The 25,759-nt window shown below is 35.8% G+C and overlaps 1 protein-coding gene across 1 annotated transcript in view; it reads left to right on the top strand.

Moving 5' to 3' along the window:
* NELL2 (neural EGFL like 2) overlaps nucleotides 1–25,759 on the top strand; it is a 351,416-nt gene that overhangs the window by 102,842 nt on the left and 222,815 nt on the right. The window contains exon 10 of the mRNA XM_073020642.1: nucleotides 1,122–1,224. Coding sequence (XP_072876743.1) covers nucleotides 1,122–1,224 — 103 coding nt within the window. The remainder of the gene's footprint in view (nucleotides 1–1,121; nucleotides 1,225–25,759) is intronic.

Genomic DNA, 25,759 nt, shown 5'->3' with positions numbered 1-25,759 from the left:
AACTCAGATGCTCCCACTCTTTAAAAATTTATTAAAACAATGTAATCATGAAAATTTCAAGACCCATTTCCTCAAGACACAACACTAAAGTGCCAACAAACCTGGTCATATCTAAAGAACTGTATTGCATTATTAAAAACACTGTCTAGCTTCTAAAGATGATTATGGTTTAGGAATGCTATAAAGTTTATCAGTACACACATGAAGTTAGCAATTTAAATGAGGTAAAGTGATTCCTAAAGAAGACTATCCTCTTATCCTTAATATTTCCAGAGATTTTTCTCCTTTGTGTTTTCATGAGTGCATTTTGATGAAACTAAGTCATATGCAGCATTAAATATTGTGTCCAGATTGAGCAATATAAACAAATGATAGAGTTTAAATGATTGGGACAATCTAATAGTTTACTAATATGGTGGAATACAAATTATAGAGTTTAAATAAATGTGATTTTGCTAATTGCTCTCTAATGAAGTGGAATATTTTATTGCATTATGAGTTCAGAAATGTATGTTCATTTTCAAAGAAAAGTTCAAAGTGAGTTTGGTTTTAAACTTTTAAATTACACATGAACTCATCTGTTAAAGCTGTTTTTCTGGAAAGAAGTCAGACATCTATGTGAATTAGGCTTTTTAAAAAATTTCTCAAAATTCATCCAGTTTATTAAAAAACAGAGTATCTTGCATATAAAAAGATGAAAAGTCGTTCAGAACTGTGTGTGTGTGTGCCTGTGCACGCACACACATGCGTGCATGTGCGTGTGCGTGATACAATTTTTATTCAGGAACATGATATGTTCCTAAATTTTTAAAATGGGGAGCAAAAGTCAAATTGAGTAAAAGATGGAATGTGGTGTAGTGAAGTCAATAAAACGTCTGGGAAGCCTGAGCAGCCAGCTACCTGGGAGCTCTGGCCACCTTTAGGAATCAAATTCCTGATGGTGGTCTTGGCTCCAGTTTGGCGCCTCCTTGTGGTGATTGTCAGCACCACCTCCCCTCCTGGCAATGGCCTCTTCTGTTCTCTTCATACGAAGAGTTTAAAATTTAAGGAATGGATTCAAAAATTCTTGAAAACTACTAAACTCCAACATGGAAATTCTTTAAATATTGTTTCCTTTTCAGAATGGAACAATCCAGTGTGAAACTCTAATCTGCCCGAATCCTGACTGCCCACTTAAGTCGGCTCTTGCGTATGTGGATGGCAAATGCTGTAAGGAATGCAAATGTGAGTATAACTTTTATGATGAATACTTTCTTTGGAAAAATAAAGCTCTGTATTAATAAGCATTCACTCATCATTAGTTTAATTTAGGCAAGCTAAATAGCTTTCAGAAGTGATGGAAAAAAGGAAGAGTAATTTCTCTGTTTTGCTTGATTAGTTCTTTTCCATTTTAAAATGCTATGCCCCTATTCCAGTAGGACAATTTTTTCTTGGAGTAATCTATTTCATATAGTGATAGTAGTAGGAAAGATGTGTAAGAAACTTACCGGAAGGCATTTCACTAATTGTACTATTTATTGTAAGTGTCTGTGCTATTTATTGTAAGTGTCTCCCAAATAGATTAAGAATGGTCCACACGGCCACAATAACCAAGGAAATCCATGACACAAGTGGCCTTCAGCAGCAGAAGACATGCTGTCCCATTAGCCCAAACAACAGAAGTCCACATTATTATAGGATTGTCCAGTGTAGATAAGGGCCATGGCCTTCATTCAGGGAAAAAAAGGCTCACACCACCGTGTGTGGAAGCTTTTCTGCTTTTTAGCAGTCATTATATAGCAGTTCACTTCTGATGTCAGAAAATACTTTTTGAATCATCTGTAACTATCCTTAACTGGGTTCTAGATCATTCAATAAATAGTGGAAATAATTTCTTTATGTTTCTAATACTTTAAAAGACTTCACTTAAACCTTTGTTAAAAAGAGTATTTAAAAATTTAGCTATTTTTTTTCCACAAAGGAGTAGTAACATACATGAAAACTGAGTTGTTTTAAAGTTTGTGGAATATATAGAGCTCTGTAAATGCAAGTGTATTTATATGTATACTCTCAAAAAGACAAAGTGGGGATAAGTGCAGGGGGATGGAGAGAGAGAGGGACAGTAGCAATGTGCTACAGCTGCTGAGGGTGACAAGCTATCAGAGAAAAATCAGGAAGTTGCTTCATAGTCCATTGGTTTAACTCCCTCAGGAATGCATTTATATTTAATTTTATTAGGCTTTACATTGAAACCAATCCATCTCATAAAAGTGTATTAGCCTAGTCAAGTCGATTCAGTGGAACTAGGAAGGATTGAATACAATTTTTCTTACATGTCACTAGCTAATTTTCTTGGTGAGAAATAATCTGCATTTTTCTGGGACTTCTCTTAATAAAAGGAAGCTTGTGGTAATATCATATAGTTTTCTTTGTAGGTGGTTGGAGAGAGGAAGGAAGAAGGACCATATATACATATATGACTTCATATTCATAATACGATAGCAAGGAATCATAGTTTTTGCCTTAACTTCTCTTTTTTTTTTTTTTTTGAGATGGTGTCTTGCTCTGTTGCCCAGGCTGGAGTGCAGTGGTGCGATCTCGGCTCACTGCAAGCCCCACCTGATGGGTTCACGCCATTCCCTTGCCTCAGCCTCCCGAGTAGCTGGGACTACAGGCACTCGCCACCATGCCCGGCTAATTTTTTTGTATTTTTAGTAGAGACAGGGTTTCACCGTGTTAGCCAGGATGGTCTTGATCTCCTGACCTTGTGATCCACCTGCCTCGGTCACCAAAAGTGATGGGATTACAGGCGTGAGCCACCACACCTGGCCCTGCTTTAACTTCTTTTATCCTTCTTTCCATCCATAATTCTATGTTGTCATTCATGGATATGACAGATTTTCATTAAGTGTTGTCAGTGTTATTAGATACAGGTTGATTAAAATAACGGGCCATTGTGAGAGATTCGTCAGAAGTAAATTTCAATTCTGATCTTACCATTTGTCTCTGTTACCAGGAGTAAACTGCAGACTAAATCAGATTAATTCTTGAATTCTTCCCAATAAGCATGCAGTTAGACATAATGAAATGATAAAATATTTTGAGATTCATTAATGAAGAGTGTTTCGGGCAGTCTTTGGTGTTAATGATTGAAAACCAACTGTTTGCTTCGTATAGAAAATAGTTAAAGCTGGAAGTGAGTAATCAGTGAGCAGACCACAAGGTAATGGAAAAAAATAAAAAAGTCATAGGCTCTCATTAGATATGGCCAAAAAATAATAAGTATAAAGTGACTTTATCTTTCTGTTCACATTTAATGATATATAAGATAAGTACCATGGAATAGAGAGGGTTCATGCCTATGTTTGCTTGTTATTTTAAAGATTTGAAATTTTAGTTTTAATGAATTTAACATTTTACTAGAGCTAGCAAGAAATTTCAGTAAACAGCCATAGATATTTCCCCATAGGGAAATAAGCATTTAGTTCATACGGTGAATATTCTTAGAGGTTCTTTTTGGGAATGAGTCTCCGCAAAGCACAATTTAAAAATAAGTCACTGACAATATCCAGAAAACGTGCTTCTGAAAAGTCTTGTAGAAGACAAATAACACTTAAAATAAATGTAATAGTAATCCTTTGACTGACTTGCTTAAATAGTACAGATTTTCATATGTATTTACAGTGGGAGAAACCAATAGTTACACATACCTATGATGTCTTATGTGTGTGTATGTGTGTGTGTATCACCATTGCATGTGAGGAGAAACAGTCTTATTTTCCTATGTTAATTCCACAGTAGTGTCACTGTTAAAATTTATGAAAATCTAATTTTAGTGGAGTAGAAGTAAATCCCTATGTTTTATACTCTTTTAAATGAATATAAGCCCTCTTCTTAGACCCTACACTGATCCTATCTTTGAAATGCTTCTGCTCAATTGCCTTTTTAATGACAAAACACGATAAAATAGATTATTATTGAAAACTGTTTAAAGAGATTAATCACTTACTGTTTCTAAAGCCCTTGGAAGGAAAGCCTATAACCTAACTGCTGAATGTGACTCTGCCAAGATTGAAATGAACGAACGAAACACGTGCATGCGGCCAGTCACTTTTTGGTGTTCTTCCTTTAATGCTTTCAGGCTTGCTTCATCAGAGTTGTTTGCCAGTTTCTGGGCAATCCTATTTGGCACCTTCCTTTGTACTTTCCCTCAGCAACTTCAATTCCAGCTCGTTATCTGAATATACATACTGGTGAATAGCAACAAGGTTGTTGTTCTGGGAAAGAAGTCGGAAGAAACCAAGCGTTTTCTTTATTTGAATCTACGTAAACAAAGCATTGGGAGGAGGGGCTTAATTTCCTGCCTGGACCATTAAAATAGTGTGCTGGAGTTAAACAGAGGATAAAATCCAAAGGCAGGAATGCCAAGGCCAAATCGTTAAAGCCATAGTAATTACAGCCATAATGAAGCCATATTGCTTCTGTAGGTTACAAGACACATACTTTGTGCCTCATTTGATCTTTGCAGCTCTATAAATAGATATTATCTCCATCTTCCTAATAAGCAGAATTCCAAGCCATTCAGGAACACGCAGTTAGAGGTCTCAGAGAAGTTCCATCTGAAAGTGCTGTGCTTTGACAGCCTGCTTTCCTTTTTTTTAAAAAAACCATCTGTTACAATTAATCTAAGTGATCTACTTTTATTGACCAGTAGCTAAGCTCACCAGAGGTGTTTTGGAATCCTAGTTGAGTCTTAGGCGGCAGAGTTTGCTTTCACCACTCATCCTCTTCCCTTTCAGTCACCATCTCCTCCACATCCTTTATCCCGGTCTCAGGCTGTCAACTAGCAAACGGAGATTTAGTGACACATATTCAAGATAGCTGTGGAAAATGGAAAGTATAAATATTTTAGGTGACTTCAACTCTGAAATAGAATTACGTCAAGATATGATTAAAGTACATAAAATCTCAACCCAGATTTAAAAAAAAAAGAATTATCAGAAAATAATTGATTGAAATTCTAGGAAATTGAACGTTACCAAAAGTCACTGAATTTATAAAACAATTTAGTTTTTCTGAATATTCATGCTATTACATGGATGCGTGCCTTTATTTATTTATTTATTTATGTTGATTGTAGATTCAGGCTTGTATACAGAGCTGTGCTTCACAGGAAAGGCAGTTGATGAAAATAGGGAATCTGAGGCAAATCTAAACTGATGCTGTAATGTCTTTCCTCCATTATCAGAAAGTTCTCAAATACAGGGAATGTGAATGTGACCATCAGAACTGGTTGGTATTTGCCTAGTAGCAACAGTTAAAGTGGTGTTTCCTCAGAGTCCAGAATTATATGAATAAATAAAAATCATCATTCTTTTGGTTGAGCAAGGTCAGAGTTTCATTATAATATATAGATTACACTTTAATTATATTAAATTAAATATATTAAATCTCTAATCTGTGCTGATTAGACATCAGATTATTTTAAACTTAATTTTAAAAGCAGTCTTGGTTTAGTTAAAGTGGACCTACTGTAATATCTTTGCATATTCAGTAGTTAATTCTGTGAGTTACAAGTCAGATTTTCTGGGTTTGAATTCTGACTCCACAACTTATTAGCTGTGAGACTTTGGTCAAATTGCTTAACTTCTCATGGCCTCAGTTGCCTCATTTGTATAATGGAAATAACAATTATATCTACTTCATAGGGTGTAAGCATTGAATAGGTAATAAATATAAAGTGCTTAGAACAACGTTAACTATTATTACTGTTTTTTATTAAAAGGGTCACCCATGTTTTTATTAAATTACAAAGTAGTGAAATGATCTTATTAGTTCATTGCTTTTAGATCTTAAAGCTACATAGGACTTCAAGGGTTTTTTGAAACAGCCATTTGCTTTTGGGAGGTATGGTTTCATTATCCCCATTTTATGGAAGAATAATGCCAGGTAGATTAAGTGACGTTACTAAGATCAAATAGTATGTAATACAAGGTAATTTTTTTCTCTCAAATTGTGTCCTGATTTCCCCAAGGTCATTCTCTTCCCCAATATTGTGGGCATATCTTAATCAAGGTTGAAACCCAGAACTAATATCTCAATATTATGTACTGATTTGAGTGTCTGGCTTCGTTACTCAGAATCATCTTTGTGAGACTCATCCATATTTTTGATGCGGATCAAAAATGTAGCTGCATCTCATTCATACTTATTGCATCATTGTAATGTCCATTGCAGATCAGTTTTACTTATTGCTGCGCATATTTTATCTGTGTTTATGTACCACAATTCAGTCTATTGTTGGACAGCAGTTAGGTAGTTTGCCAATTTGTGCTATGTAAAGAGTACTCCTAGAATAATTCTTTACATGTTTCTTGGTCTTAGTTATGTATGTATTTCTGATGGGTATATATTTAAAACAGTGGAATAGTTTGATCAAGGGGTAAAACTGTTTGACTCTATGGCAAAACCAATTTTCCAAACAGTTTTCCAAAGTGGTTATCCTAGTTTATTTTCTCACCAACAAGGTACGAAAATTCCAGTTGCCCCACACCCTCACCCACACTTGGCATTTTTAGTCTTTTTAATTGTAACATTCTGACAAATGATGTTGGTAAATGATATTGTGCCACAGCCCAGGTTTGTTATTTCCCAGGTGACTAACGAAGATGAGTGCCTTTTTAATCTATTTATGGGCTGCTTTCATTAATATTAAATAATAAAAAGTAAGAGTAAATATTTTGTATTTATACTTTTCCAAAGAACAATTTTCTTGCTTTTAGTAGAAGTAGGAATTTGGGAGGCTTATTTTATTTGCACATCAGTATAGATGATTCTAGTCCTGTCACCTTAAAATGCATAGCAAAGTAGGGGTAGTGGAGATTAAATGATTGCTGCTCAAGTACTTAGTGATTTTTAAAAATTGGATGATAATCTGATAAAATGGAATCAGAGATTTCTGAACATGTGTTCTTGACTTTTCAACAAAAATCAGCACAATATAATTTACCAACAATTTTTTTTTGTTCTTAACAGAGGGGGAAAACATAATTTATGTAGGCTATGGTAAAAAAGAAAATAATTTTGAAACAAAGTAACCAATAGACATAGTTGTTTTTACAATAATGCTGGGAGCCTGGGAAATATTCAGGATGTACTGGAGGTTCTCATGCATGAACACAATTATAAATTAGTTGATATGATAGAGACACGGGGGGCCACATGAACAGAATGCCAATATAGAATGAGAGGAATTATGTAATAATGAAAAAGGTAGAAGTAGCAATCAAAAGAAAGGTGTGTTGTTTTACATATCAGATGCACTGTTTTAAGAATATTTCTTGAAAGTCTGTAGTCAATAAGGAATTTTATGACACAGCAAAAAACTGAATGAGCTGAAAGCTAATGGTGTCACTGGAAATCACGTATCCAGCCTTGGTCTGGACCTTCTTTTCTCACTAAAATTACTTTAATTTAGTATTTGAAATAACATTGAATAAATCATAGAATTAGAACACTTTTATAATTCTATACGTATATGTGATACATGGGCAAGAAAAATAGTTCATTTGTGTATCACTTTAAGATAATGAGCTTCTGATAGGGAATGTTTTCTCTAAAGACAAATAGCTAAATTTATTAAAGAGAGATTTCATTAAGATAATCCTGTAGGCTTCCTAAATACTGTACTGTCATTAATTTTATCTTAATTAAAAAAATAAACCCTTTAAAAAGGCAGCTGGCATGCTGCTACCTTTTAAACATTATAAAAACTGATAAATGTCAAATCAGTGGAAAAATACAGAATTGGCAATATATTAATAAACTAGAATAATTAACAGTACAGCCTTCAGATTAATTACTATGAGACAGCATGTGATATATTTTAATGATCTTTAGAAAAATATAAATCTACTGTTAATTAGTCAGCTCATAGCAGAGCTGGAATGCCAGGGAAATGTAGGGCAGAATCACAGAGTGATTACAATGTCACAGTGACTTAGCTGTTGTGTCCTGTATTCTAGTCCTGGGTACTGTAAGTTGTTTAAGTCTACCATTCCTTCTTCCCAATTCTAGTACAGTATTTTTAATGCTTTAATTAAAAAAAAAGCATGTATATAATAAATATGCAAACCATGCAAACAGATATAAAATGAACCATAAAAACCTCCCTATTCTTTCTCCTCCAAACTTCTGGTTTTTGTGTATCCCTCCAGATGACTTTTCATGCATCTACTCACATTTCCTGTCTAGGCTTTTTATGTATTATAAATGATGTTAAGCATTTTCCTGAACTTTATTTTTTCTTAATAACATATACTGGAGATATTTTCATATTAAATAAAAAATAGTTGCATATTATTCCATTTAGTTTATTATTTTATTTCTTCCCTCTCTAAAGATATTTTGATGTTTCTAATTCATTTATATATTTGTTATGAGAAACAATATTGCAGGAAGCCATTAATGCATAATCTTGGTGCAGTCTTATGGCTTTATCTATAGAGTAAGTTGCTAAGGATGGAGTTGCTGTGTCAAAGACTACGACACTAAATATTGTCAGTTTTTGCCAAATTATTCTTTTTTTTTTTTTTTTTTTTGAGATGGAGTCTCGCTCTGTCACCCAGGCTGGACCAGATGTTTTCTTCCTTTGGCAAGGGAGCACCAGGTGGCAGTGCTGAGGGAAGCCTGAAAACAGCACGTTTCTCCGGGTTTCACTAGATCTTTAGAAAAGGCATTAGGGGGCTTTTTTTCTTTTTCCCCAGCAACCTTGACAAGAAAATGGCAATTAATGGGAGATATTTTAATGAGAGATAGTCAGTGGAAGGCCAAACGTTCTTGTTTTACCACAAACAATGTTGTCTGGTGCACTCATATAAAATTATTGTTAAAGTAATTGCTGTTCTGCATCTTCAGTAAATTCCACAGATGGCATAAGAATGTATTGACCTCCCCTTTTTTCTGATATGAAAGTGAGTTTTCCGGTAGATGTAACACGGATACTGTTTTCTGGCTCTAAGGCATTATACTGTGCCTATTTAATCATGTTTTATTTAAAAATAATAGAGTACTCAGCTTCTAGTTCTTCACTCTGAATTGCAATTTCTCTTCATTATTAAAATCCTTGAATAAATGTATTTTGTGGATTTTATTATTTTTCATGTCCCATTACACTTTCTCAAAAGAATTTCTCTGCACATATAATGACATTGCTTAAGTGTCCTAAGACTTTTCAGAAGAAAGCGTTATGCAAATTTGTCTGCAATAATAATGAAATCAAACTGTCTAGCACAGTTCTAGGGGACCAAAATGGGATTCTTTAGGTGATCAGAAGGCTAGTCCTCCTTCTTAATACCATAAGGTTTTGAAATAAGTAAGAGGATTTCAGATTTATACCAAAGCAAAAGAGCCATAATCTAGGTATCATTTATAGGAGACCCAATTTAAGAGAGAAGAAAAACAGGCAGAAAATGCAACTTTTTATCTCCAGCGCTGTTAAGTAATTGTTTTTAAAAATGAACTTATTTTCTTCTCAATTGAGATAATACAAAATGGCATTTTTGAAATAAGAATAGGGAAGAATGAGACATAGGCAATTTAAAGCATCTTTGAAGTTGATTTTGGCAATTACATGGAAAGTAGTAACTCCGACACCCCAGCTGCACAATGAAGGTAAAGGGACAACATAGTTCCCATTGGAGAATAAAGCCGTGGCTTCCATGTCCTCAGCCAAATGCACAAAACCACAACTCAGCCACACTGGCCTCTCCAGTGGCTACCTTGAAAATGGTGTGTGGCCTTCAGTTTTCTGTCTGTATTTATAAATGGTATAAAATTATTATAGATTAGGAATGAAATAAAACATAATGATATGGGAGCTTAGTATGAGGAAGGGACAGAAAGGAATTCACTTTTTCAGTTTAGAGATGGTTGTGATAAAGCAGAATTCAAATGCATTTCTTTTTTTTGTTTTTGTTTTTTCTGATACGGAGTCTTGCTCTGTCGCCCAGGCTAAAGTAGAGTGGCACGATCTTGACTCACTGCAGCCTCCACCTCCTGTAGCTGGGATTACAGGTGCCAACCACCACGCTCAGCTAATTTTTGTACTTTTAGTAGAGATGGGGTTTGGCCATTTTGGCCAGTCTGGTCTCAAACACCTCAAGTGATCTGCCCGCCTCCGCCTCCCAGAGGGCTTGGATTACAGAAATGAGCCACTGCTCCCCGCCAATTCAGACACATTTCAGTTGAAAGATGGTTGAGATGGAGTACAGTTTAAGCACATTTGCTTTTATGCAAAAGCTGGCCCCTAATTTAAAAATATTTAACTATAAAAAATACCACATGAAATTGCCTTAAAAATTGTTCCTGGAGTTGGTGGTGGTAAGAATGGAGCTTCTTCCAGTTTAGGAATGTTAAGCTGGTAAAGTATTTGTCAGAATAGCTGCTGCAATCCCACTCTGAGCCACAGTATATATTTCACCTATATTATATACTTAGATTTTGTTTCTAAATGGCAACAGCTCCTGTTCACACCCCTTTCACCCCAGTTGCTAGAATGTTGTCTATATTAGGGAACTGGCTACATGGTCTCTGGAATTTGGGTTAAACCATAGGGCCACATCAGGATTTTAGGATTTAAGGCTCAGATCTGGAGTTATTGATTGTTTTATACTTTCGTTACATTGTGAGTTTAAAAAAAAATTCTCAGCTGCCTTCATAATGGCCCTCACTTATAAATATTATTGCAAGTTATAAAGAGATGTCTCACAAATACTTGTGCATCAAACTCAGTAACCCAGGAAAGATAATTTGAGGTCCATATAGCACAATAGATAATATGCAGATATAATATTTATGATTTTAACCTTTGGAAAGTGACCTCCATGATCCATAACATTGGTAATTTTGCTGAGACTCAAATTTTTTTTTTTTTTTTCAGACAAGCTGTAAGGTCTGTATACAGGAGCATGTCCCTTAGCTCAGTGCTGCTTAAATTTTAATGGAGATAGGAATCATCTGGAGATTGTGTTAAAATAAGAATTCTCAATCAGTGTTTCAGGGTGGGTCCTACAAGTTTGCATTTCTAACCAGTTCCCAGGTGAGGCGAACACTGCTGGTTCGTGGAACATGCTTCAATTAGCAAGGACTCAGTGAACAGGTGTGCATCCCTGACTGTCCAGGACCTCAATACTGCTTTTTTTTTCTCTCTCTCTTTTTGATCTTAAGTATGCAGTAAGATGTCAGGATATGTTTTAGGGATATTTTAAGCTGACATTTTAAAAGTGTGAGAGCTTAACAAGAATCATCTCTCTTGTTTCTCATAATGGCTCCCAATTTACAGATGAAATTGAAGCTTAGGGAGGTTACTTCTCTTGTCTGAGATAAGCCAGCTAGTAAAGTGGCAGCATCACAATTTAAACATATGCAGTGTTTCTTGTGCACTGTCTCATACAATTTGCAACATATTTCATCAATGGAAATAGAAAATTAGTTTAAATGGAGAATTTAAAAAGTTTGTGATGTTCTGGAGATATCAAGGACTTTAATTATCCATATGTTCAATGGTTATGTAAGTACTTAGGAAATGTGATTTTATAATAGTTATTTCTATATGATTAGTAAGAGAAGAGAGAAAAATCAAAATAAATCTTCTAGTATTTCTTCTTAAAATGAAATGTGTAGGCCTATTATTGAAAGCACAACTTTTCATTACTTTGTAAGACTTCATACATAGAATGGAAACCATCAATTCTGGGATAGTTCAGGAAGACAAATTTCAAAAGCAAATGTCTTCTGGTTGGATTTTACGTGTTCTTGGTAAATAAAGAATAGAGAAAACACACTGAATTAAAATTAAAAGTATCTATGTAAAAGGTTTAGACCTACCTTGATTATTAACTGGAATTCTTAAAAGTCAGTGATCATGTGGAATTCTTCTTTGGTCCCAAAAGCTTTTTGAAAAAGTTTTCTTTACATTTGTATTAGATGAGGTCTTTTTCTGAATACTTGTGGAATAAATCACATCTGTCTAATTTCCCAGGCCTTTGTAGCTTGGTGTAGTCCCATAAAATCGTTTTAGTTTATGCTGGGTAGTTCTGCTGAGAAAGACTGTGCCATCTCAATGCTAAATTAAACTGTTCTCTTCCAACTTGTTAACTATTGGTACTCCACATACATTGAGTCTTCGGTTTTTTATTGTAAATCGTGTAAGGATAAGAAGATTAGTAAAAGCAATACAGCATTAGAAAACTTTAGGACAATGCATTTTCCATAAGCTTAACTTCTCTTTTCTCCTTTGTAAAAATTCTCCCATTAATCCACCCTCTTAGAATTGTGCTCTGTACCACTTGATTCTTGAGGTTATTTTAAAGATGGTGATTTACAAGGAGTTAGTGAGCCCGCACAAATATATCTCATGATGCTAAAAGCAAGTGTTTGCAGATGGCCCTGGATATTCTCTTGGTCTTTGTTTAACCTAGTCAAGCCTTTTAAACCAGTTTTAGGATCTTGTAATTTACTGTAGCATTATTTGTAAGAAAAAACAAACCAAGAACCTTTTGTTTGTTTGTTTGTTTGTTTGCCTAAATCATTATTATTAGATTTAGGAAGCTAATCCTTTATTATGCTTTGAGAAAGATGAAAAAATGCAGTGATAACATATTATTTTCATACTATTTTGTGGGTAAGCATCATGCTTTTAAACCAATAAAAAAATGAGCTTTCTTGACCACAAATTAGGACCTTTTACGGCAAAGCAATATTAATAATTCACCCATCTATGTTCATGCTTATAGTCTACCTCCACCATTTCTCAGGCCCTGAATCTCAGAAAGGTCACTTTTATTTCTTAGTTGGAAAGAAGGGAGGGAGTGGGCTGGTATAGAACAAGATGCACATTGTATTTGTTCACTGATTTCTTTAATGTATTAATGTCTCTTCAGACCACAGTTCCTAAATACTGAAGGACTTAGAGCTGGGGGAGACAATCAGTAGAATATGAAGTGGGATGTAAGAATTGGATTAACTTTCCTGGCTGAGTTTTCCATGTGCCTAGGAATGAATTTAGGAGCTGGAGAATATTTCTTGAAATGATCTACAAATAGTAATATGGAATGATTGTTCTAGGCATATACAAATTAAGTGAAATAAAGGTGAAATGAGTGTTTTACCACCAAATCTCTTTTCTGTAATCATGTAATGATCAAGTATGCAATGCAATGGTGCAGTATTAAGGTGTTGATAAAGCACTGGAAATAAGCAAAATTCTACCATCAGGGAGATCAGGGAAGGTATTCCTGAGAAAAAGATGTTGGAGTTGAGTTCTAATGAAAAATAGCATTTAACTAGTGAAGAGGGGAAAGAGGAATGTGTAAGCTGAGAGACTGAATATACAGAGGCTCTGTGTAGGGAGGTGTCATGTTGTGAATGGTGGCAGAGGTGACTGCTGTGCAGAGAGTCATAATATGAGTTTCAGCTGGAGAGGTAGGATGGGGTTAAATTAAGGAGTTTTATTATTACACCAAGGGCAATGGGTTGCTGGTTACACATTTTAGGCAAGGCAGGCCTGTTTTTGAAGTTATACAGGGAAGAAATGATGGTAGCTTCATTAGGTGGAAGTTATGGGAAGTGATTAGGTTTTGGATGTGCTATATTTTGAAGGTAGAGCCAACAGGAATTTTAATGGTGAGAAATTAGTATGAGTGAAAGAGAGGAGTTGAGGATGATTACAGGGTTTTTGTATCAAGGAAGTAAGAGGACAGAGTTGCTGATACCTGAGATTGGAAAGGCTGGTAATTGAGCTGGATTTGGAGAGTGACTAAGATGAAGTTAAATTTAGACATGTTATGTTTAAGCGGTTTGTTAACCATCTAGCATTTCTGTTGTCTAATTTGTTATGTTCCCCTTTTCGTTTCTGATTTGTTCATCCTGAACAGGATAGAAAGGACTGTCCTTTCTAAATTCTTTATTTTGTCAAGAATGTTGCAAACTTTCACTCAGGGTGAGTTAAGACAATTTCCAGATTTTGAATAGTTTGAGGATAAAAAATTCCCCAAATGATCTAGTTATCACACAAAACATATGAGAGACTACCAAAAATTCTCAGCTGGGACAGTCTCTTTAGATTGCACTGAAAACAGTGATGAGTTTTCATATACTGTGTGTGTGTGTGTGTGTGTGTGTGTGTGTGTGTGTGTACTTTCCTGTATCAGAAGAGAACTTTTCGCCAGATGAAACAAGCTATGTTCTACCAGATAAAGTATTAATGTCCCTAACTAATGTCCCCATATCCCTTCTACTTTTTCAACCCAGTTCCCACAGTGCTACTGGATCATCTATCAAAATTATAATACTTAATCAGGTCATACTGATACTTAATCAGTTTAAAACCCTTCAAACACTTCCTAATGCTTTGAGGATACACATCAAAGTCTTTCAGATTTACTGTTCATTTGTTTCAAGGTTTCACTATTATAAAAATACTGCCACAGTATTTTTCAGGTCAGTATTAAAAAGGGGAATTTGTAGGTTGAACATTGTACAAAATATGCAAAATTTTGGCACATATTACCATATTGTTCTCAATGGTTTTATCAATTTACACTTCAGGAACATCTGAAAGTGCCTGTTTTTTCAACACCCACACCAGCACAAGGTGTTATCATCATTAAAAAGAAAATCTTATCTAGTTAGATGTATAGTATATTGTATCTTTCCAGTGTGACTTGAACACAGTGAATGGTGTGGGATCTAAGTAGAGTATTTTGGGATAAGGGTGGGTAGAGAAACAGTGACCAGATAATGCGGGCTGTTTTGGTGATTTAAAAGACTTTGATATTTATCCCCAAAGCATTAGGAAGCATTTGAAGGGTTTTAAACAGGAGTATGACATGATTAAGTATTATAATTTGATAGGTGAGCCACTGTGGGAACTGGATTGAAAAAGCAGGACGGTATATGGAAACATTAGTTAGGGACATTCATGCTAGTCCATTTAACAGAGACTACAGTTTGGGATAGCAAACGACTGTGGAATTGGAAAGAAGCAAATGAATTCGTATATATGAGAGGTAGAATAGGTTGCCTATAGTAATTGGATTTCAAGGACTGAGGGAGAGAGACATATCATGGATGAATTTCATATTTCAGACTTGTGCAAAGTGGATGGATGGCTATGATGATTATACTATTTATTAAAGTAGAGAATACTGGAGGGCAATTAGGTTTTGAGTTCACTTTTGGCCATAAGGAGTTTGAGATGCCCATAGACATCTAAGAGGAAATATTGAAGTTTGATGCATAAGTCGGATGTTTAGAAAAAAGGTCTGAACTGGAGCTATAAATGTGGGAGTCCTTTGTGTAGATGTTAACCAGAGCCATAGGAATGATCAAAGTCACTTAAGAAGAGAATATATTGAGAGGAAAAGGGAGCAAGGACCAGTCCTTGAGGCACTCCTACATTTAAAATCTATAAGAAGTGGAAGAACCTGTAAAATAACATGAGAAAGAGTTGCCAGAAAATTACACAGAAAATCAGAAGTATTATTGTACCAAGGAAGCTAAAGGAAGAGTATTTTAGGAATTAGGAAGTGATACATGGTAACATAAGGTGCTAAAGGGACATAAATGATGCTTTTAACATTTTTTATGAGATTCAGAATGTGGAGATGGTTGTCTTTTTGAAAGCATTTTTGGTGGCCTGGGAAAGGACGCCAGATTAGAGTGGCTGTGGGGAGTAGGGGGGAGAAGGGGTGATGCTTTTCACAATACATTTGGCTGTGAATGGGAGGAGGCATGGGGTAGTTACTGGATGCATATGTAGGGCTCAGGATTTTTAAAAAATATTTTAAGATGGGAAGGAATAGGAAGAGACAATATTTAAATGCTGATGGCATGTATTCACTAGCATTTGAGAGAGAAAAAGAGAGAGAGAGGGAAAATGAGAGAGAAGGAGAGAAACGTTGAACATATAAGAGAGGAATTAACTGATGGTGTAAATAGAGTAGAAAGCATAGGATTCAGAGCATAATTGAAGGATTCGAACTTTGGTAGGAGAGGTGACACCTCCTATGTAGAAACAGAAGGGAAGGAGAAATTGATGGATATTGATGCAGCTAAATGTGTGTTTGATGGAAAGGAAGTTAAAGGAGTTGAGTCTATGTCTGACAGCTTTTTTTTTTTTTTTTTCTATGAAGTGAGACCTAAGGTGAATTACTGGAGAGAAGAGGCAGAGTCACAGGTGAAGTTAACAATGTACTGAAAACAGCCTATGAAAGTTTTGAGGCCCCAGATAAAGTTGATAACCAGAAGTTGTGCTATTCATCCATCTGGTCATACAATTTGTCCCTAACCGTTTACAACCCAGATGTAAGCATGAGAAAAGTAGATTGATTCATACATCGTTAGGATTTTGATCTCCAGACAAAGAAGTTAATGATGGTATCAAAAACTAACTAAACTTTGAGACTTAAAGATATTTATATTGGATAGAGAATAAGGTAAGGATAGTTGAGGGCTCATCAATAGGGAGAAAGTTAGTTCATATGGAACAGGAAGCACTGACAAGGTTGAAGAATAAATGCAGTGGGAATAGTTGAGGAGGCCAACTGAAAGAATAAGGAGCTGGAATGGGAAAGTAAAATGTCTGATTGAGAGCTTTTAGAGGTGGAGTAGTTTTAAGTGATGACAAAACTGTGGCTATACAGGTAAAGTGGAGGTGAGGGGAGATCCAAGGAGTCAAAAGGCCAGGGTGCAGGATAGGTCAAGCACATTGATGTCAGAATCATTCAGAATGTTGCAGACATTGTGACGGAGAGATTGTGACCCAGATTTCAAAGTCAGCAATGAATGAAGGGGAGTGTCTACGAATGTGTGTGTGCATGTGCACGTGTGTATTTAGTTAGGAAATTGAATAACAGGAACCTCAAAGGGCAGGTGTTTTCTGTGGGGGTAGAAAAGTGACAACTATATCTTCTGACTCTGAAGTACAGATGTGTATTTCATGGTATATATGAAGTATCCATGGTGGTAAAAGAATTTGCACCTACCATTTGGGGACACCAAGGGTCATGTGGTGTTCTTGCTGGAATAACAGGATCCAGGGAGAGCCAAAAGGCCAAGAGGTTGAAGCTATGGAAAGGGTAGAATTAGAATTCCAGAGAACTGAGTGAGTTTGGCAGTGAGGAGGAGGTTGGTAGGATGTGTGTAGTTATGTGAAAGGAGAATCACAATGCATTGGAAACGTTAGTGTTCAAAACGAATGAATGGATCTAGTTCATTGGGCTGGTTCACAAAGTGGGGGAAAAGAAGCAAGAGATATTTGAGTTTTTGTTGAGTTAACTGCCTCACAGAGTTGTCGATGGTAAATCTTGATGGAAAAAAATGTGGGTTTGCAGTGCTTTTCACAGTATTTCATATTTTTCATTGCTGAGTGAATGGATTTGTTTATACTTTTCAATAGGTTATTATTTGCACAAAGGAAAGCTATTGATTTTGGTCAGCTTGTTTTATAACTCAATTATTGGTTAAGTAGTTACTCAGGGTTTCTCTTTCCAGGTAGTCAATCATATCTTCCATAAATAGCAGTCATTTTATCTTTTTTCCAATATACCTCTAATCATATTAATTCTAACAATACTGGTGCTTCTAGGAATCCCTGGCATATAAAGTCTTTGGAATATCACAAGGACTGTGGTCTAGGTTAAAACTAATGAAATTTAAACCGGGATGATGGCAGTGGAAATAAAAGAAAAGGAATGGCTTTAGTAATGTAAATGCTTTGGCATTTGTGTGAATGTAGACTACAGAGGAGGGAGCTGATGATGATTCTAACATTTCCATTTAGGTAACAGAGAAACAGAAGGGTGATGTCTCATGTTTTACCTTTAAGTATAGGATTATTAATATTTCCATAGAGTAAATGTTTGAAAAAGCAATAACTGGGTCAGAGACTATCCATCATTGTAATTCTTTTGCCACAAACTACCAAATTATATCCAGTTATACCAGATTTGTTAGCATATTTCTTCACCAACACTGAACTTCATACTTTAAAATAGTGTTGTTAGATTGATAGGAGTAAACTGGTATCTTGTTCTTCCTTTATGAATTCTTCAAATAGCTTTAAAATAGCTTTCCCTGTATTTCCAAATGTTTCCCAATATTCTCTTAATTCTTCACTTGATATCATTTTAATGTTTAAATACATTTGGGATTTATCTTTGCTTATAATATGGAATACAGAAATGACTTTTCCACTTCAAAGTGTGAGCTAGTTTTTGCAACTCTAGATGGATTTTGAAAGAGGGAAATGTGGCCTAGGACGGGTGTGAAACAAAAATTTAGCCATTGAAAATATGTATTCATTAGGCGAAAATTTAACAAAAATATTCCTTACAAATACATTAGGTGCAAACTCCTCACCATGATATTTAAAGTTCTAAACCAGCAATAGAAAACTGGCTGCAACCCAGCCATTGTAATACTAGTTCATATTTACAGAATGCTATGTACCAGCCCTGTAGCAATCATTTTATATATACAGATTATATATATTACCTCATTAAATCCCTAAAATAGTCCTGTGAGGTGAGGATTATTATTATTCCCTGAACAAAATATTAAAAATAGGGCATGTGAGGTCAACACAGCCAAGTCCTAGGCCATTATTTATATGGCATTTCACTGACCTACTCACTGTTCCCCAAAAATACTTTGCAGCTTACCCATTCCATATTTTACTTTGCTGCATTTTGAGCCACGTTGACAATATTGTGGATGGTAAAGGCAGAGGGGAAAAAATAGTAAAAGGAAAACCAGTTAGAATTTATCCAGACGTTCTTTTATCCATCCATTCAACATATACCTCAGTGTTCCCATGTACTAGGCAGTAGTCAAAGGGCAAGGGACAAGGTAGGGAATGAAAGTGATAGAAATCTCTGGCCTGAGTAGAGCTTACTCTCTGTGGGTGGATGGGAAGTAATAAATGCTAATGATGCGAAATTGAAAGTACCATGAAGGAAAACAATCAGGATAAGGGTGGCTTAACAACATACATAAGTTTCAGAATTATAGACTCCAGGAGGGAGGGAGAGAAAAAAGGGAACACAGGAAAATATGAAATGTTACCTTGGTCATCAATACATGTGGATTTTTAAGCTTATTATCAGTTCTTGCTTTTTATGTTTTACAGACATGCTTTTTGAAAATGAAATGAAGTTGAAATGTAATACATACACAAATTTGTATAGCTAAATACTAGATTTTAATGAATATTTTAAGAAGGAAGATAAAGTATGATTCAAGTTTCCAATTAAATATATGTGAAATATATATCAAAGGCTCAGATACTTTCAGCACCTGAGCCACTCCCTTGAGGCCATCATTTCTAAAATAGAATATAAAGAACAAAATATCATTGAATGAAAAAAAAACAACTAAATTAGTCTATAAATGTCTTTAAAGAAAAAATGATTCATCCAAAACCGAAACAGCATATATTTCTGCTATTTCTTCGTTCCCCCTTCCACTTAGTCTGTAATTATATTTCAGCTCCTATTACCCTGTCTCTCATCCCTTAATGACCCCAATTTTCTGATTGGTTCCCTTTGACTTCCACAGAAGCCTGTTTAAGCATTCAATGAATTCTTTATGAAATTCTGTGGTAATTTAATCTTCTCTGTGAGGTCCTTTCAGAAGCTTTATTCTGCTCGTTTGGGCTGAAAGACTGTTGCTAAATCCTGATTTTTATTTTTTCTTCTGACAGTAGTACTTTAGGGAGAACCCAAACACCTTCTTGAATATTGCCTACTCTTTTATAATGACTCTTGCTATAATTTTCTTTTGATATTGGATTACTTTTAGAAATGCAGAATTTCAGTTAAGTCATTAACTTAATTGCATTCACAAAAGATAACACAACCTGTTATTTTCATTTTTCCATTTAAAATGTGTTCCTACTTGCTATCAAGACTTATGTTTCTGGGTATGTGTGGTATATTTATTGTATAGAAACATAACAGGAGGTTTTCCTAAACGCTTTGACCCGCACTGTTGTTCTTGGCTGCTGTGAACCTGCGGGAGTGGCAACTGAGAAAAGAATGAAAAAGATTTCTTTTCCATGAGCAATGGTCACCTGAATCTGGTGAATTTTCTGGTAGTTCAGGTTCCCAGTTACTTCATGTTCTATTAGTGAAATTTTAGCCTTGGTAATCCTTACCTGTTCATAGAATTAACTGATTTTTAGATTTGCTTCATTTTGCTTGCTTTACATAATATGGCCACATGAAAGCCTATAAGCTTATAAAGCCCATAAAACTTCTTGTTTCTTGTCAGTGAATCCTCCAGCATTAATGTATTAGGAAACATCTACCCTCTTATGAAAGTCTCCAAATAATTTGTCCTAACATGCAATTTTAAAAGAATGTACCTTCCTATCTGTCTACCTGCTAGGTAATTATGGGCTTCCCTGAACAGCATCTGCTGCAGAGACCATAAAGAAACATACTTCCCCTTTTCATTTGATCTTTAACAGTACATATTTGTTAACTTTATTTTATTTTTGAAGAATGTAAAGGGAAAATGTAATCTCTGCTGGGTGGTTTTCTTTCTCTTTGAAGAGTGACACTTTTCTAGTGCTAGTCTTTGCAGAGGAGGGGACATTTCTTGCACTGCATATTGCAATAAGCTTGTTGTATATACTATGTCTTTTTATATGTTCTCTCTCTTTCTCTATGTATCTTGATATATGTACCTTTCCTAATTTATCCTTTTTTCTCCCTGCTAGTTTCCTGGTTTACATATTTCTTCCCTTGTTCATAATAATTACCTTGTTGTTGAGAATATTTTCCAACATTTCCTCCCTTTTATGCGCACTAAGTGACAGATTTTACATAGTGCACAAGATAGTGCTTCTTACATTGTGTCCGTGTCTTTTTATGGTGTTATTTGCCCTTCTGCATAATTACATTTTGAGTGATGGCATCACCTCTTCTCTTCTCATGTCACAGTTTGCCATTGCTGTGCCTTCAGTAGACCCCTCTCCTTTCCTGCTCCGAGGGGGACTTCACCTCATTATTCGTGTTAGCTATGCATAATGGCATCGTGGAAATACATGTAATAATTCTCAAATAACATCAATTTTTTCCTAGTCTTTCTTCTAAGGAGTTGACAAAATAGTTTCTTCTATAAAAGATGGAAATGTTAAAAGAAATAACATGTGTGAGCAAGAAGAGGTGTCATCTGACACCTGCTTCAGTGCTGCAGTAATTTTTGATGTGTGCTACATATGTCCAGGTTGGGAAATGCCAGAAGGAAAGGAAAATGGCCAAAATTATATTAAATAGAATCAGGAAAAATAATAGGGTAATGACAAAAATTTGCATTCTTTCTTACACATAGAAGTGTACTTCAGAAAAAGGGTGAGAATGTTGAATATGTATAAGTAATATTTTAAAAAGCTGATAATGCATTATGTATCTTCTCACCTTTACAGTAGTTCCTGCTGTACTGACTTCCCAAGGGAAATTTCTTTGGCAGTTTGCCTTTAGCTAAACCTTTAGGGATAGACTGAACTGAAGGAATAGACAGTTTCAAGTGGGTCATTACCTGCCAATCTTTGATTCAAACCCTTGTCAATTAATGAAGCATCAGACTTAGTCCTTTTGGAGTCATCTTTTTGTTGAGAAAACTGATCTCATTGTGCAAGGCTAATGTGGCATGAGTGATATTAATTTAATACTGAGATCTCTGTATCAGAATCATTTTGCCTTTAATAGTCTCTAAATTATTTATGAGTGTGTGCAAATTTCACTATAATACAATTCCCATGAAGTGGAGAAATAATAACTTTGCTTTTTCTTGGTCCCTTCCTCTCTCTTTGCTAGTCATTAATAGTCCCTCTTTGGCATTTGATTTTATTATTTGAATACTTAGTTTGGAAAGTTGATCTTAAGTTCTGACTCTTTTAATTTGGTAAATGGATACATCTTTTCATTGCTTTCATACTGTCCAAGTCTGAAGAATTTGGTTTGTGTAAGCCAAAGCTGCCTGGCTCTTTCTAATCCTATTCAATAAGCAAAGTATTTAATTTAATTATGGTCCCATGGAAACTAAGCGTTTCGCAACACTCAGTCATTTACATGATTCCCTTTTATGCCACATTATAGGTATAGTGATCATGATAGAGCCAACTCTGATTTATTTAGGTTTGATTCATTTGCATGAATAATAATTAGTGTTGTAAGTATTAAAGAATATATAACAAAGTCTGTTGAATACATTGGACAGGATCTTTATATTTATTATTTCTGTAAAACATAAGATCATGAGGAAATGCAAAAGAAGTAGGGATTCCTTGTCTATAAAGGTTAAAGGGTAGGCCGGGCGCGGTGGCTCACGCCTGTAATCCCAGCACTTTGGGAGGCCGAGGCAGGTGGATCACGAGGTCAGGAGATCGAGACCATCCTGACTAACACAGTGAAACCCTGTCTCTACCAAAAAAACAAACAAACAAACAAACAAACAAAAAAAACTAGCCGGGCGAGGTGGCGGGCTCTTGTAGTCCCAGCTACTCAGGAGGCTGAGGCAGAAGAATGGCGTGAACCCGGGGGGCGGAGCTTGCAGTGAGCTGAGATTGCACCACTGCACTCCAGCCTGGGCCACAGAGTGAGACTCCGTCTCAAAAAAGAAAGAAAAAAAAATTAAAGGGTAGAGAAAAATAATACTCTTACCAATGATTTAGAAAAGCAAACCTACTGTCAAAGCTCCGAAATTTTGTTGTTGTTGAATACATTTCAGACACAAAGAAATATAAAGGAACACTTTTGTTTATATATTAGCCTGTATGAATACTAATGTTATTTATATTCTTAGATTACAGTGTTGACAAATGAGCACATCAATTTGAAGTTTCTGAAACAGGCTAATGTCACTTCGGATCTTTTGCAGGCACCAAGTGCTGCTAATTTACTCTGTCTACATTTTGTAGGGGATGTTTCTCCTCTGATAGAAAAAATCATTTTACAGATGATATAACTGAGAGTCAGATAAGGGACAGTATGATGTATTGATTAAAAGCCTGGATTCTGATGCAAGACCACTTGCCTTTGAATCTTTCCATTACTAGTTTGGTTAGTCAAATGAATTTATCGGTAGAATCAGTTGACCGTTGAACGGTGTGGAGGTCAGGGACGCTGAACCCTGTGCAGTCAAAAATCCACGTATAAATTTGGACTCCCACCACATTTTTTTGACAGTCTAATGTTAACCAGATGTCTTATTGATAATGTAAACAGTTGATTAACACACATTTTGTATGCTATATGTATTATATACTGTATTCTTACGAATACAACTTAAAGGAAGCTAAAGAAAAGCTTTAAGCTTTAGCTTAAAATAAGCTAAAGAAAAGAAAATGTTATTAAGAAAATCATAAGAATTAGAAAATGTATTTACTATTTATTAAATGGAAGTGGATTATCATAAAGGTCTCCTTTCTCATTGTCTTCAAATTTAGTAGGTTGAGGAGGAGAAAGAGGAGGAAGAATTGGTCTAGCTGTCCCAGGGGTTACAAAATGGAAAGAAAATTCGTGAATAAGGGGACCTGTATAGTTCAAACTCATGTTGTTCAAGGATCAACTGTACTTTGAAACTGTACTTTGAAACAGTGCCTGGTACATAGTAAGCTTCATGTAAGTGTTAGCTATTATAATTGCTATATTTTTTTATTATGATATGACCTCTGGTGAATAAACAGATTACTCCTATCAGTAATGGATCAGTTTTATCTATTACCCGTGTGTTATTGCCATGACATATGCTGTGTTTCTGGTGTTCCATTTTGTAGCCTGCCCTGCCTCTCCCTAAAATTCAGAGGCACATGCAGAAAAATGGGACTTGTATGAATTTTAGACTTTCCTTCAGTATAGCAGAGGAGACCTGCATGCCAACTGGCAGAGAAGAAACAAAGTCCCAAACTAACATCCCCATTCTAGACTCTTTTTTTTTTTTTTTTTTTTTTGAGACAGAGTCTTGCTCTGTTGCCCAGGCTGGAGTGCGGTGGCACGGTCTCAGTTCACTGCAAGCTCTGCCTCCTGGGTTCACACCATTCTCCTGCCTCAGCCTCCTGAATAGCTGAGACTACAGGCACCCGCCACCACGCCCGGCTAATTTTTGTATTTTTAGTAGAGATGGGGTTTCACCGTGTTAGCCAGGATGGTCTCTATCTCCTGACCTTGTGATCTGCCCGCCTCGGCCTCCCAAAGTGCTGGGATTACAGGCGTGAGCCACTGCGCCGGGACGACTCTTTTTTTTTTTGGCTCTTGAATTTATACTTTTTAACCGTATAGATACCTTTTTCCTTTTTTTTTTTTTTTTTTTTTTTTTTTTTGAGGCGTAGTCTCACTCTGTTGCCCAGGCAGGAGTGCAGTGACACAATCTTGGCTCACTGCAGCCTCTGCTTCCCAGTTCAAGGAATTCTCCTGCCTCAGTGTCCTGAGTAGCTGTGATTACAGGTGCCTGCCACCATGCCCAGCTAATTTTTGTATTTTTAGTAGAGATGAGATTTCACCATGTTGACCAGGCTGGTATCGAACTCTTGACCTCAAGTGATCCACTCACCTTGGCCTCCCAAATTGCTGTGACTACAGGCATGAGCCACTGTGCCTGGCTAAAACTATGTTTATTGATACTGAAATTTGAATTTTCTATAATATAATTTTATATCATAAAATACTCTTATTTTAATTTTTTCCAAACATTTTAAGATATGGAACTATTCTTAGCTCCAAGACTGTACGAAACTGGGTAGTGGATAGATTTGGTTTCTGGGTCATAGTTTGTCAACCTCTGAGTCAATTCCCAGGGCTACTACAAGCTATTTTGACTAAAGAAATTCTAATCTACATATTTGTATATGTGCTAGAAACTTCACATTTCATACCATTTAGATGTATAGATAGTATTTTTTTTTCTCTGAAACTGCTTTTGGAAAAATCCCACAGGCTCTTGCTTGTATTTTTCATTTTCTACCTTGGTTTGGTAGTAAAGGATACACACATACACACACAGGTATTATTGCAAATTATGGTAAGTGCAATATAGGAAAAGTCTAAAGTGCTATGAGAGGCAACCCTTGGGACTTACTTTACACTGGAATTCAAGAAGACTTTGTCTAAAAAAGTAACATTTAAAATCAGAAGGATGAATATGCAGAATATGTATGTGTGTGTATGGATATGTGTGAATGGCAGTGGAGGAAATCATTCTAGAAAGAGGGATAAAGCCTCAAAGCCATAAAGAGTTTGGACTTTAAATTCCAGTATTTCTGAATCTTTATAGTCCATGAGTGGGAGGTAGCACTTTTTTAAAATTAAAAATATAGATATATGTGGCTGGGCGCGGTGGCTCAAGCCTGTAATCCCAGCACTTTGGGAGGCCAAGGTGGGCGGATCACGATGTCAGGACATCGAGACCATCCTGGCTAACACGGTGAAACTCCGTCTCTACTAAAAAAAAAAAAAATACAAAAAACTAGCCGGGCGAGGTGGCGGGCGCCTGTAGTCCCAGCTACTCGGGAGGCTGAGGCAGGAGAATGGTGTGAACCCGGGAGGCGGAGCTTGCAGTGAGCTGAGATCCGGCCACTGCACTCCAGCCTGGGCGGCAGAGCCAGACTTGGTCTCAAAAAAAAAAAAAAAAAAAATATATATATATATATATATATATATAGAGAGAGAGAGAGAGAGAGATAGATATAGATATAGATATATGTATACATTGCAAAATG

This window comes from Chlorocebus sabaeus, chromosome 11 (genome assembly GCF_047675955.1).
Source record: "Chlorocebus sabaeus isolate Y175 chromosome 11, mChlSab1.0.hap1, whole genome shotgun sequence".
In the NCBI taxonomy this organism is placed as follows: domain Eukaryota; kingdom Metazoa; phylum Chordata; class Mammalia; order Primates; family Cercopithecidae; genus Chlorocebus; species Chlorocebus sabaeus.
Note: the sequence above shows the minus strand (reverse complement) of the source record. Positions and strands in the feature narration are given on the sequence as shown.